At 38.2% G+C, this 14,215-nt stretch overlaps 2 protein-coding genes across 4 annotated transcripts in view; both read left to right on the plus strand.

Annotated features, from left to right (window-relative positions):
* The window catches only part of LOC139954277 (ubiquitin carboxyl-terminal hydrolase 19-like), a 61,858-nt gene extending 55,198 nt beyond the window's left edge, over window positions 1–6,660 (plus strand). For all 3 annotated transcript variants that reach the window (XM_071954010.1, XM_071954009.1, XM_071954008.1), the window contains 4 exons: window positions 264–379; window positions 1,235–1,387; window positions 1,723–1,883; window positions 3,057–6,660. In XM_071954010.1, the coding sequence (XP_071810111.1) occupies window positions 264–379; window positions 1,235–1,387; window positions 1,723–1,883; window positions 3,057–3,397 (771 nt within the window). In that variant the 3' untranslated portion in view covers window positions 3,398–6,660. The remainder of the gene's footprint in view (window positions 1–263; window positions 380–1,234; window positions 1,388–1,722; window positions 1,884–3,056) is intronic.
* A 1,990-nt stretch (window positions 6,661–8,650) lies between these two features.
* On the plus strand, window positions 8,651–13,907 carry LOC139934001 (uncharacterized). The gene is made up of 3 exons (XM_071928257.1): window positions 8,651–8,939; window positions 11,444–11,569; window positions 11,822–13,907. Exons 1-3 carry the CDS (start codon window positions 8,787–8,789, stop codon window positions 12,524–12,526), a joined length of 984 nt encoding a protein of 327 aa, XP_071784358.1. The 5' UTR covers window positions 8,651–8,786; the 3' UTR covers window positions 12,527–13,907.
* The last annotated feature ends 308 nt before the right edge of the window (window positions 13,908–14,215 follow it).

A 14,215-nucleotide genomic window follows, 5' to 3' on the forward strand; every position in this document is an offset into this window, starting at 1 on the left:
TAAGGGCTGTGATCTACACCCCCCCCCCCCCCCCCCCCCCGGGAAAAAAATAAAATAAATAGAAAGGCAACAATTGTAGGAAAATATTCAAACCCAAATTCAAACCAATAAGAATTTCCATGAAGGTTATTATGAAATTTGTTTTCCTGTACAAATACAAATTGATTATTTGACATTTTATCTTTGTGCACACTTTGTTTGTGGACACCGCCCTCTGTTGGCATAGCATTGAAAGGCTGTTTACAATTTGTTTCAACCGATAGGAATACACAGAAGATGAGTCTGTGTATGAACACTATGAAGAAGAGAAGAGCACCAGCCTAGACCATTGCCTTAACCTCTTCACTGAGCCTGAGAGGCTGGCACCAGACGAAGCATGGTAAGGATTTTAATGATGGAGTATGTGAATCCATTGGGTGTATGAATGATTGGTGATTCACAACTCATTGCGCCTGCTAAAAGATTTGTCCTAGTTCTGACCACCAGACTCTTTCAATAAAATTTCATAAAAATTTAACAAATTTGTGGCATCTCTGTGATCAATCGACTCTCGCTACAACAAGATCACTTTAGGAGAATTTTCCGTATGGTGCCACCACTTTTCCATTCAATATGAAATAATATAGTATCTAATTTACCTCAATGAGATGTCCCTTTTTGTAAAAATGAGCGAAAAGGAGGTGGCGCCATACGGAAAGTTATCCTCCCTTTTATAACAGAAATTTTGTTACAAGAAACACAAAGTAGAAATGAGATTCAGGACTTCAGAATGTAATCTTTAAAAAGCAGAATGTCCTTTAAATTCTCCTGTTTTTTAATATAAGAAATGTCGGGTCGCACTAAGCTCCTTGTGAGTTATTTTTGTGGTTTGTTGTTTTCATCTGTTTTCAAAATGAATGTGTGTTTTTATTATGTTTTTAATGGTTCTAATCTTTTTTGACTGTGGTAAATGACATTGTAATTGCTCATATTTAAAGTAATTTGATTGCTGTTTCCTTTATTCATTTAAATTAATGTAATAGCGGCGTATAGGTATATTTTTATTGTGTATTTTCTATGTTCAGAGCATTTAAACAAAATTATAAATTATTATTATTATCATTAAAATAATGCTGTTTATAAGGATTGTTAACTATACATCAGTGTCTTGCAAACCCGAGGTGTATATTGTTTTTTATCCCTGATGCAAAATGCTACACAAATACTTAGTTTATTTTCTTTGTTTCACCTGAAGGTACTGTCCACAGTGCAAGGAACACCGTGAGGCAACAAAGCAAATGTCTCTTTGGCGTCTGCCATCTTCTCTTATCATCCAACTTAAAAGATTCTCCTTTAAGAACATGATCTGGAGAGATAAGATTGATAAGATGATCCGCTATCCAGTCAGGTAATCTTAATACTGCGTCCATATTTGTTTAAGCAATATGAATGTTCTGACGGCCCTTACAAGTCGTTGTATGGCCAACTGATGTAATTACCTATTGAGGATGTTTAAACTTTTTTGAATTGAATTGAATTGATTTGTCCTCGTAATTTAAACTTGGGTAATTATCTGCACACGTTCATCCTGGAGAAAAAAACCGCCACACACTGGGGTTGACCCAGGGAAGCTAAACGAATGCACCCATTGTGTATCCCCAAAGCAAATTTAACATCTTAAAATAACAGATTTGTTTATAGTTTGTTTTTAAATAGTTTTGATTGATTGGTTTTTTGTCTCAGGGGTCTGGATTTGTCGCCGTACTGCCATGGAGTGAAGGGCCCTGTCCCTCCGATCTATGACCTTTACGGGGTCATTAATCACCATGGAGGAATTTTAGGTGGTCATTATACCGCCATTGGTCGCCTCCCCAGTGTAGAAAGCTGGAAGAAAAATGAACATGGTATGTCTGCTCCTTCATTCATAAACTAGCTTATTATCAAATATTCTTGAGGTTTTTTTTAAAGACAGTGGACACTACTGGTAATTGTCTAAGACCAGTCTTCTCACTTGGTGTATCTCAACGTATGCATGAAATAACAAACCTGTGAAAATTTGAGCTCAATTGGTCGTCGAAGTTGCGAGCTAATAATGAAAGAAAAAACACCCTTGTCACACGAAGTTGTGTGCGTTTAGATGGTCGATTTCGTGGAAAATTACTTCTTTCTCGAAAACTACGTCACCTCAAAGGGAGCTGTTTCTCACAATGTTTTATACTATCAACCTCTCCCCATTAATCGTTACCAAGTGAGGTTTTATGCTGATAATTATTTTGAGTAATTACCAATAGTGTCCACTGCCTTTAAAGGTTTTAAAATTTTAAGTTTGAAACAACTATTTCTTGTTTCTATACTTGTACTGATCGTCTCCAAAAGCTTATTGATAATGCTAATGACTATATGACAAGAACACTTTATCTTCAGACCCCTTTGGGGCAGGCTTTTGGGTTGGCTTTTGGGTTCTGAATGAAAGGAAACTCAATATCACTGACTCCATTACCAATGTAGTAGGTGTTTTGCAAATGATCTGAAACCTAATTTTACATTATGAGGAAAGAATTTGTATTATGTCAAAAGGCCTTTTATTCATTGCAATGTACTGGCATGTGTAGGACTGTAGGAACGGCTGTTCAACCTGTGTTTAAAAACGAAAGGTTTGGAACACAGCTCTGACTCCTGTTCGTTCCTATACATGTGTGTTAATTTCAATGCCACATCTTTCCAATATCCAAAACACAGGGTAAGCTTGGTAAATCCGACGATGGTCCAGGGTAGGGGGTCGTCCATGAGTTTCAGGGTTATCCTATTTCCTCAAACATGTGTTTATGTACCTTCTACTGTAAATGTTATGTGTTTTTATCTTCTCCATTTTTTGAGGTTTTGTTGAAAAAAAAAAAAAAAATAGGCTTAGAGTTGTTTGCTTATATAGTATATAGTTTTAACTTGTTTCTTGCAAACTGTATTTTGGCTTACTTTATACTTACATGTTTGCTATTGTTTTGTATCTGTGAAGCGCCTTGAGGCCAACACATAATGCACGCTTTAAATATTTGATTATATTTTTATCATTATTACAGAATGGCGCCTGTTTGATGACAGTCATGTTTCCTTGATCTCCGACAAGAATGTCTGCGCCCAGTCTGCTTATTTACTGTTCTACCGGCTCCGTCAGCCATACATCCCATACGTACCATGCCCGCTGGAAGCAGACCCACCCATGGAGTGCAGTGGTGGGCCGGAGGTAGCCAATGCTGCCGGGGGGCACGGGGGCGAGCCAGACAAGGATGTAGAAGACAACGATGAGAAGGAGGATGAGGTAGTGGACAAGTCATCTCTAGATAATCGTGATGTACATGAAGGATGTGTTAAAGACTCTGTTGATGAAATCCCGTATACTAACATGGAAGATATTGACTAAGAAAAACATGGGTATGGAGTCAGCGTTCTCCCTTAAAAGCACTGCGGCCGATTTCACAAAACTCTCGGATTAATCCTAACTCGAGTTAGGACGAGTAACCCGTCCTAACCTAGGATGGGTTCAAAGCGTCCAACCCCTTTGAATACGGAACTCAACTACTCCTAAGTCCTAAGATTAATCCTAAGTTAGGAAGAGTTTGGTGAAATCGACGGCTGGACAGGTTATTGTCAAAGACCAGTATTCTCAATTGGTGTATCCCAACATATGCAGGTGTTCCTGGCTGTGCCTGCTGTATGCGCCGTAGCACCTTGTAAACCGTAGCGCCTTGTCCGCCGAGCGTCTTATCCGCAGGAAAATACGGTACATGGTGTGCTAAGGATTAGGTCTCCTAATTTCAAGAAATCTTTGTCCCACTCACCTTGCAGTACAAATAATTGGCGCTTTATAGCCTTTAGAAAAGGCGTATTATAAATACTTTGATTATTATTTTAATTTTTTTGTTTGTCAGGAATTTTTTTAAGGCTATTTCACTATTGAGTTATTACCACGAGGGAAACAGGGTAACTTCTAAATAGGTTGGGGTTAACCAAAAGAAAAATTTACTAGCTGCATCCCATTTAGGTGCTCTCTTTGCTGCTGCTTCCCAGGTTGTATCGTAAATTTTGACAAAAAAGGGAAACTGCAGACATTGGCACTAGATAGCTCAGTTGGAAGTCCCCCGGCACATCAATCCAGAGGTCATTGGTTCAAATCCTGCTCTGGTTAAAATTTCTTTTAATCCCAAAAAATGTTCTTGATCGATAATTTATTCTTAAAGCCATTATACACTTTCGGTAAACAGTATTGTCCAAGTCCCACACTTCGTGTATCACAACTTATATATAAAATAACAATCCTGTGGAAATTTAGGCTCAATCGGACATCGGAGTCGGGAGAAAATAACGGGAAAACCTACTCCTGTTTTCGCGCGTTTCGCCGTGTCATGACATGTGTTTATAACAAATCCGTAATTCTCGTTAACGAGAATTTATATTGTTTTACCGTTTTCTCAAAAAGTAAAGCATTTCATGGACTAATATTTCAAGAGAAGTCTTTCACCATTACCTTCTGTAAACCCTGTAAATTATTTGTAAATCTGTGAACTTTTTTTTTTTTTTCTGTACCGAAAGGGTCCAATGGCTTTAATAGAATCAAATTGCTGATAGATTATAAAAAAGCTTTTTAAATGTATTGTGACTTAAAGGGAGGGTATACCTTAGGTAAATACTCCAAAATGAATGACCGTAAAACTTTACTTGGTAGAAACATGGAGGATGGAAATCAATGTTAGGAAGCATTGCAGCTGTTAATAATGTATTTAACATTTTAAAGACAGTGGACACTATTGGTAATTACTCAAAATAATTATCATCATAAAACCTTTCTTGATTACGTGTAATGGGGAAAGGTTGATAGTATAAAACATTGTGAGAAACGGCTCCCTCTGAAGTGACGTAGTTTTTGAGAAAGAAGTAATTTTCCACAAATCTGATTCGAGACGTCAAGTTTAGAATTTGAGGTCTCGAAATCAAGCATCAGAAAGCACACAACTTCGTGTGACAAGGTTGTTTTTTCTTTCATTATTATCTCGCAACTTTGACGACCAATTGAGCTAAGATTTTCATCGGTTTGTTATTTTATGCATATGTTGAGAAACACCAAGTGAGAAGACTGATATTTGACAATAACCAATAGTGTCCACTGTCTTTAAGAAACAATTCTCTTCAATAGAATGTTGTTTTAGAGAGAGGGATTCTAAAATATTTCAATCTGAGAAACATTACTACGTATCTCAGATTGTGTTGTCCAATTATGGATAATTCTCCCAGCTTGGGAATAGCGCCCCAAATTTTCAGCGATATCTAAAAATGCTTCTGCGACTTTTTGTCTGATTAGTATTATTGTATAGGCCTATTTCTACATTGATATTATATGGTTAAAATCAATCGAACATTTGCAACGACCAAAGGTGCTTGTGTGTACTTAACCTTTAAACAAAGCCAATCCAGCTTAGCCAAACAAATGAACACTTAAATCACTGGCAACAGGTTCCCTAAAATTAGAAAACAATCTCTGGATTCCCTTTTCATATTTTGATGAAGTATTATCAGTCATAGTGAGTTTCACGCCCTCGTGGTTCAATTAAGGAGAGTAATTGAAGTTGGGTAGAGATGAACTTGAACTCTGTAATTGTTCATTCATAAATAACTTAGACAGTTTCGCTATTCCTATTGGTGGAGAGCGCGTCACGTGGGGGTGTTTAAACCGTTGATAACGACCAGTGTTTATAACCGACTGTGAGCGGAGGCTCCGCGCTAGTCTTGGTGCAAGACGTTTCTTGTTACGGGTGATGCAGGCGATGTCGGTGAGTTGGCCGCGCTGTGTGTGAAAGGAAAACCAGCGAATTTGCACCAAGACTATACGCGCATGCGCACGAACGGAACCGGAAAACACACGCGTACGGACGTGGTACATGTGCATGTAACATGTACTACTGAACGGAACATACCATGGAGGTGGAGACATACAGAGTTCAAGCACTCGGAAACGGATAAGTTTTACAGAGTTTCTTACTTTATTGAACAATTAAAAATTTTGCATTTATTTTACCTTTTGACCAAAAAGTGTTGACGTTTTTTGACTGAAAAGGTATTATGAATGGGAATCAAAGTGTGTTGAATCGGTTTTCAACTAGTTTAAACCCGCCGTGGCCTGGTTCTAATTTACCTCGACTTCGTCTCGGTAAAATTATCAAGAACCAGGCCTCGTTGGGATTAAACCACTAGTTGAAAACCTCTTCAGCACACATTGATTCTCTTTTTCAATTGATTTATTTTCCACTAAAACAATTTAACAAGAATATACGTCTCCTTTGTTGAACACAATGTCACTATAGCAATTTCAATTTTTTTAATTCAATAAATAATTTCATGTACCCGATTAAATAAGGATACTGAATCTACATAATTTACACAAAGTTATACAACGTAGATTACCATGATTGCTGTAAACATATAAGAAGATATGCGGTTGTTGGTTGTTGCTGGTTTTTTTTTAATAGGCCTAGTGTCTACTCTATGGAATTAAACCGCCCTTACCTACAAATGATAGGCATACTAACAACCAAACGTTTCAAAAAAAAACAAACGACTAATTTGCCTTTAATTATAATATTAATTCTTTAAATTAATTTTCCCATTTATCCCTCTATTGACGAAAATTCATCCTTGGTGTTTCCTCTCGACTGTTCTCGATTTTTTTGTGGTAATCACAGACCCCTAATCATGGATGTAGAACTAGCCTATATGTACATGCCCTAATCAACCTTGCATTACTGCCGGATTCCCTCTCGCATTGACCGGACCGGAGAAGTATCTTCCGGCCGATAATTCGAGGTGTACCACGGCACGCTTCCTGTCACAACAACATGCTCCTTACCGGTCAAATTTTGAACTTGGCAAAGATCCCACGTTTTTCAATCAGAAATATTTTGGCAGTTTTCCAAATGCCTCTTTGAAAGTGAGTTTTGAAAAGAAGTGGAGAGTGAACTGCCTTATTTGTTTATTCTTCTAAAGCGACTTCAAGGACGAAACATTGAAGTGTTTTTTTTTATAGCCATACAATTCTCTGAAGAATAAACTCTACCTGACAAGTAGACACACACTTCGTGTTACCGCATTAAAAGAAAAACATGCATATTTGATACCTCTGCAATGCTTCAAATCCCATAAGACTGTTTATTTAGTTGCTCATTTAGGAACTCTGAAATTTAAAAACGAGAACAAAAATGATGAACATCCAAGATTATAAGATTGTTATTTTTTATTTATTTTTTTTTTGGGGGGGGGGGCTTTAAACGCACAGTGAACGGATTAAAAATAATTATAATAAATATTTTTCAAATTGATTTATTGATAATATCTATATAGGATAACCCTGGACACATTTTTTAAATTGATAAAGTGGTACTTATAGGCCAAGTGGCTTGGAGGTCTTATTTAATGAATTGTTTTGTCACTGAACACGAGTGAGTGATTTTACCGTCTCGAGTTTCCAATTCCTACAGATTCCTGTTATACAGTTGTTAAACTTTGAACTTAAAGGGGAGGTATACATTTGGTAAAGAATGTAAATTTAAAAAAACATTATTAGAGGTAGGCCCACAATCTGTATTTTTATTCAGTCTTTGGACTGCGACAAACATGTTTTTTTTTTTTTTTAATTTTTTTTTTTACAATAAACCAGTAATAATAATAACATCATCTTTCGGTAGTTTAAAGCATTTTGAGAATCATTTCACTTCGAAGTTATATGGTTACGGAACAAGATGTAAGTATTTCTCCCCAAATTTGAGTTTGAGAGACACTGTTAGAAAATAAGTCGCGAACATAATTAAGGTCTCGGGATACGAAAATTATTTAAGCACGTAAAACGAATTTTCGTAACATTGTTTTACTCATTTCTCAAAAAACTACACCACCTCAGCAAGTATGTATTTTAAGGGAAGCCTTCTAAATACCATTATCTTCAAACGGTGTAAGTTTAATGTAATGTGTGGAAATTCTGTTTTGTGTTAACAAATCCAATATCCTTTAAACGTTTGCTAAGCTTTACTTAAAGATTGAGCGAGACTGCGCGAGGTTGGAGTAATTTAGTCGATTTTGAACGTTCAATGATTCTGCTATCGAAAATGCTGTTACATTGAGTGAACAAGTTTGGATTGGAGACGCCAAACCATTCTTCAAAGCATGCTCAAAGATTGAGGATGCTAGAATGTACATAATGTAAGGTGTAATTTTGGAATTATCTTGTGAATAAATTAAACAGGTTTACGTACGGGTGCAATCTCAATTTTGTTCTACAAGTTTGGTCGATTAGGCATGTGGCAGGGCATAGTTTGAATTTGATGTATTTGGAAAACCTATAGGGTGCGTTCGTTTAGCTTCCCTGGGTCGACCCCGGTGTGTGGTGGGTTTTTTTTTCAGGACGAACGTGTGTTCAAAAATAACTCACGTTCGTCCTGGTAAAAAAAAAAACGCCACACACCGGGGTCGACCCAGGGAAGCTAAACGAACGCACCTATTATAAATTCCTCCATGTTGTTTTTGCACACAGTATGAACTCGGTGCTTAGTTTTCCCCGCGCGTCATGCATGCTGTGTAGGTGCGCGCTTTGTTATGTACCACGTGGTCTTCCGAGTTCTATGTGCGCCTGTTTAGACATTTTGTAGTGCGTGCGTGAAGGAAAAACATGGAAAACATAAGAGCGAAACTTGTAAAATACGAAAGACTTTTTCTCTCTAAAAGATAAAGCAAGTTGTTATTGTGATATTACGCTGCAAAAGTTAATAATGTGCGAAGAAGGCGATGATTTGCAACCGCTTGGCCCTGGGGAAGGTCCGGGTGGCTCACGTCGATCCGTCTCAACGAATACAGTCGACAATGGAGGTGAAGATACTGAGGCGTTGAAGGAGAAGGTGGACTACTTGCAGCTCAAGTTAGAGGTAAACTGAAGGGCTTTTGATGTTCATTGTGTCCTGGAACAATTTATGTTGTATTTTATTTATTTTTATTTTTTAAACTTTTAGACTATATTGATAACATAATGATTACAATACAAGTTGCACATGGTCTTATAATATTTCCTTAATACAACCTTCCTTTAAACCCTTGGTAAAATTTTATTGATTGATTGATTTATTTATTTGTTTTAAATCTTAAGACATACCTAATGATTACAAGTTGGACAGGAGCTGTTATGGCTGTCAAGGTTTTAAAACAAAAACTGTCGTCGTGTAAAACCAAACACCTGCCAACGATAAAAGTATAATTATATAAGGAGATTGCACTCAAACATTTTAAAGTCACACATTGGAAAACATTGAAGCAAAAGCAAATTCTGATTATTGCAAAAGCATCACCCACAACAAAACACCACACAAAAGGAGGACGGGACAACAATAAAAAATAAAAAAACATAGCCAAACACGAATTGACTAAAAATGCAGTGCGTCATGTATAGGCCTAAACTTCTCTAATCATCGACCATTCATAAATCATGAATGAAACAGTGCAGGTTTCTAATAAATCCGGACCATCAAAGAAAGAAACATGCTCATCAATGCACGGTTTTAAATTACTCTCACTCTTAAGTCCAAGACGACTGTGGAGACATCTTCGTTAATCATCACCGAGACTTCCAAACCATTTCCCCATCAGTCTTCTGGAAATTATAAACAACTAACTCCAGACGAGACTAAATTAAGACTTGTGGTAATAATTGATGACGCTCTCATGTTAATAAAAGGAAACATTCGCTGAAATAGGAACTCATATTATAGGGCCTTGTCACACGGGGCAAGTTTTTACAGGCAACCTCAAAGGGACACGTTGCCTTGGATCGGTCGAGTTGGTCCATGAAGAGCCTTTGAAACCGTTTGTTATAACATCGATATGGTTAGAAAGATTAAAATGGTAGAATATAATGGTCCACACAAACATGCATCGAAATTGCATGGTTTTCCTTACACGTCACGGCAGTACGCCATTTTGTGGAGTCAAGTTTTGGACTCCATAAAATGGCCGACCGTGTTAGTTCGCAAAGTATAAGAAACCCACCCAATTTCGAGGCATATTTGTGTGGATCATTATATTCTACTTTGAAAACATCTTTCTAACCATGTACATTTCATAACAAATGGTTTCAAACGTTTTTCATGAACCCAATTCAAGGCAACCTGTCCCTTTAAAGGCAACCAACAGCAGTGCATGCTGCATAGTGACCACTTTGGTAGCACATGAGTAATTTCTTCAAACATTTTCTTGCGATCCCCAACAATGATAAATTATGTGAACATTCGAATGGCATTACTCTTCTTGTAGATTCTCTAGCCTCGAACTATACCTGTAAATTTCCTCCACGAGGAAAGTTGTACAGCTGACAACCGTTGAGGTAACCCAGTGCATGCTATAGGAGCACTTTGGTATAGCACATATGGATAATTTTCAAATACGAAATGTCTCACCTTCCAATGAAAACTATTTGAACATTCAACTGTGGATGCATTTCGTCTTGGATATTGCCTTGAGCTGGTTGCATGTAAATTGCCTCGTGTGACACGAGCCTTAGATTTATACCGTCGTGTTAATTTTCTCGGTAAGAAAAACGACACAAGACGTGGTCACTGAAACATAGGGGACGGTCATTTTCAGTTTTGTCTTCTCTATGCAAACAGGGAGAGATTGTTTCAGGGAGAGATGTTGAAGACAATAAAGATTATGAATACACATCAACGCAGATCTCCTCACATAATTATTCATTTTTGAAAAAATTGCTCTTAAACGTTTGCTTCACACATCAGCTGGTCCAATTTCGTAGTGTTGTAGTGTAGCACTCAACATTAAAAAACTCTTCTTTTTATAGTAGAAATAATTATATTTACTATCACACCTTGAAATCGGCAATGTTATAATAGATTGATTGCACATGACGTCACTGGCCACCATCTTTGATGACAAACAACGTGGTAGGCTCTCAGCCAATGATAGCATTCCCGCGCGCACTTTTCACTTTTAAGCAGCCTTTATAGTTCATACTAAGACTGAGCAGGATTTTGTTATTCTTCCTCTAGCGTTAGGCCATGTCACACGAGGTAAATGTACGAGCAACCTCTTCCAGGAAATCTTCACGAAACTAATCCATTCACATTAAATACTGACACATTTCTTATTGTTGATCGTTAAGACAATGTTCGAAAAATTACCCAATAAAAATGTGCTACTTCAAAAGTGGTACTGTAGGCACTGCAGTTGGTTGCCTCCAAGTTGCATGTAAAAAGTTGCCTCGTGTGACAAGGCCCTTATCCAAATTCATTTGAGAGACCAAACCGGTTCTTCTCAGAAGCAACACTCGCACAACAGAGATTTACACATGGTTGTACCCGCAAGTTTACTATTTATTTAAGTTTCTTCCTACATTCATAACGATCGTTATATCTGTGTATACTAGGAAGTGCAAGGAGAATCCTCTTTACTGAAGGAATGGGGTGCAAGGATCGAGCTGTACATTGACTGTCTTGGTGATGCACTAGAACGTCACAACATCAGCCACGTCTCTGATGTGGACGGCTCTTTGGTAAGGTCGTCTTAAACTTGCTTCTTGCGTTTTTATCCGTGAACCAAAAACTGGTATTGAAAACTGACAAACTGCAGAGATACCACGTGTTGCATAGCCTACTGAGTCAATAATTATGTGAGTTTGAAATAGTTTTGTAGGTTTTTTTTATGGTCGCGGGAGGACATAGGAAACCATAATTAAATTAACTTGCATTTATTTTGTTGTATAGTATTTGAGTATATATTTTATTGTTTATTTAATTGACACAAGGTATCTCTTGAGGAATGCAGACAAAAGGCCAAGACGTTACCACACACTAAGAAACCACACTGTGACGAGGATCTCCGTACAAAGCAGTACGATGCCGAGCTCGAGAAACTCCGGCAAGAGATCGCTACCTTAAGAAGCGATCAGGAAGACTCTGCTCTGCAGAGGAACTCCGAGCAAGAGGTGTTGCTGATGCAGATACAGGCTGCCGAGTATCACGCTAACAGCCGGTGGGAGGTGTACCACGAGACCGCCATGCAACAGTGGGGACAGACCTACTCCCAGCTCCAGATGCAGTACAACGAGACCATGGGGCAACTGAACCAGCTCAGAGCGGCTTACGACAACCTGAAAGGAGCGACGAATCACGGTAGACAGATTGACGAAGACTCGTTCATCAACAACAGGAGAAACGGACCGGCAGCTGTGGATTCGATGCATGGTGATGAGGAGGTCATGAAACCGCCTGGTCAGTACCATCGCCACCGGCCGATGACAGCGGCATTCAGACCCCATGGACACTACCAGGACAAGCCCGCTCGAAGCTGCCCGGACAACGCACCGATCCTCCTGAGGGCTGAACGCACTGAGATCCTGAGGCAATATTTCGCCAATCTGGATATGATTCAGCGCCAGCAGGATAGCGTAGGGTGGCAAAACCGCCAACAGATACCGCCCCAGCGTCCTGGACCTCACGGTGAAAATTAAATGATATATCTGCAAAAGTTGATTAGCGAGTTCAAGGCACAACAAAAAGGGACCAAAAGCTAGATGAACGAAGATGCCTTTAAATTTATATAGCATGCGTCATCAAATATTTCAACACGGTGATGTGTTACCAATTAGTTCTATTGCTATTTGGCTTTGGTTTGTTGTCGTTTAAATATTATTACAAATAAAATTCCAAATTACTCCAAATTACTCGTTTCATACTTTTTTAAAGTTGCAAATTATCTTCAAGCAACATTCAAGTATAATTTATTTATACAATCCAAATTATTATGGTTAATTGCTTTATCACAATGTAATGATAACTCTAATTGAGTAGGGCTGGTTCTGAAAAGAACCGTAGGTTTCAACTCGACATTTCGATCAGTATGCCCCTTTCGTCTTCTGGAGAAAGTTAGCTTCCAGGTTTAATGAAGTTAATAATCACACTGCCAAAACATAATTAAATTTCTGTTGCATACGGTGCCGTCTTTGTGAAAGAAAAAAAAAAGAGCTTCACCGATGGAACATAGCTTGATTGATAGCCAATTAATACAGATGACAACATGAACAAAGACTTGGAGCTACACTAAATCGAGTCCTTTCATGGAAAAAGAACGTGGGAGGAACGAATCGTGACTTCTGAAACCTGGCTTTTCAAACCGTGTTGCTCGCTCTCCGTCCTTGGGGGGGGGGGGGGGGGGGGGGAGGGAGCCGGGACGCCCCGGCTAGCCGCGGCTGTATCCGGCCCATCGGGACTCGCTCGACGAACGGAAGTCATGACCAATGTTGGTTCCGGGGGGAAAAGAAGACCCATCTTTTGACCATACATGTGCTTTTAATTAAAAACTGTCTTTTTGGATTTCATGAAGAGATTTGGCAAATAGTCTGGGTAAGAGAGTTGAAGTCGCCTCTGGCGTTGGGGGAAAGTTAATCTTTAAAGTTAAACCGTTTTGTAAACGTTTAGGTCTTGTCACATGAGGCAACTTTTAAAGACAACTTACAACAGTGCATGCTACAGGAGTACTTTGGTATGCACTGGAGTATTAATTTGTCTAACAATGTCTTATAATTTCCAACATTGAATGTAAATGGATATTTTTCATGGAGATTGCCTGGACCTGGTTGCCTGTAAATTGCCTCGTGTGACATGACTTTTAGATTTCATGAAGTGACCGTGAGTGGCAAACAGTCGATGGGTAAGAGAGTTGAAGTATAGCGCTGTTGGAAGTCTTTAAAGTTTAACCGTTTAAAAAAAATTACACTTTAGGCCCACAAGCTCCTCCTAGAAAGGGTCATAATATAGGCATTATGTGTACATCGGGACTATATGATTTTATTAATGTTTTGATTTATTCCCATTTGAAATATAATTTATTTACTCCCGGGATGTTACTGTAATCTGGTTCTAAACATTTCTTCGTTAAAAATGTTTCTTTAGAAAATGTAAGCATTATTTTATTGTAACTTTCCAGAAGATAACTTGTCTGATGTAGATTTGTTTGATTGTAATTTAATTCAATAGATTAACATTTTAAATGCAATACGTTTACCCCCCCCCCCCCCGATGATCAATTTTGTTACACGTTTAGTTGAATTTAATAATCAATTTGGCAGCTGTTTGCTTTTTATTAGAAGGTTTTGTTATAAAAAATAAAACAGAATAATCCAACAAAATTTGTCAACAAT

The sequence above is a fragment of the Asterias amurensis genome, chromosome 2, assembly GCF_032118995.1.
Source record: "Asterias amurensis chromosome 2, ASM3211899v1".
Classification (NCBI taxonomy): Eukaryota; Metazoa; Echinodermata; class Asteroidea; order Forcipulatida; family Asteriidae; genus Asterias; species Asterias amurensis.

Excerpts from the sequence above, each read along its gene's own strand:
- LOC139934001 (XM_071928257.1), top strand. The coding sequence starts at position 8,787 with ATGTGCGAAGAAGGCGATGATTTGCAACCGCTTGGCCCTGGGGAAGGT. Across the intron at positions 8,940-11,443 it reads ACTTGCAGCTCAAGTTAGAG|GAAGTGCAAGGAGAATCCTC; the intron begins GTAAACTGAAGG and ends TGTGTATACTAG. Across the intron at positions 11,570-11,821 it reads CTGATGTGGACGGCTCTTTG|GTATCTCTTGAGGAATGCAG; the intron begins GTAAGGTCGTCT and ends AATTGACACAAG.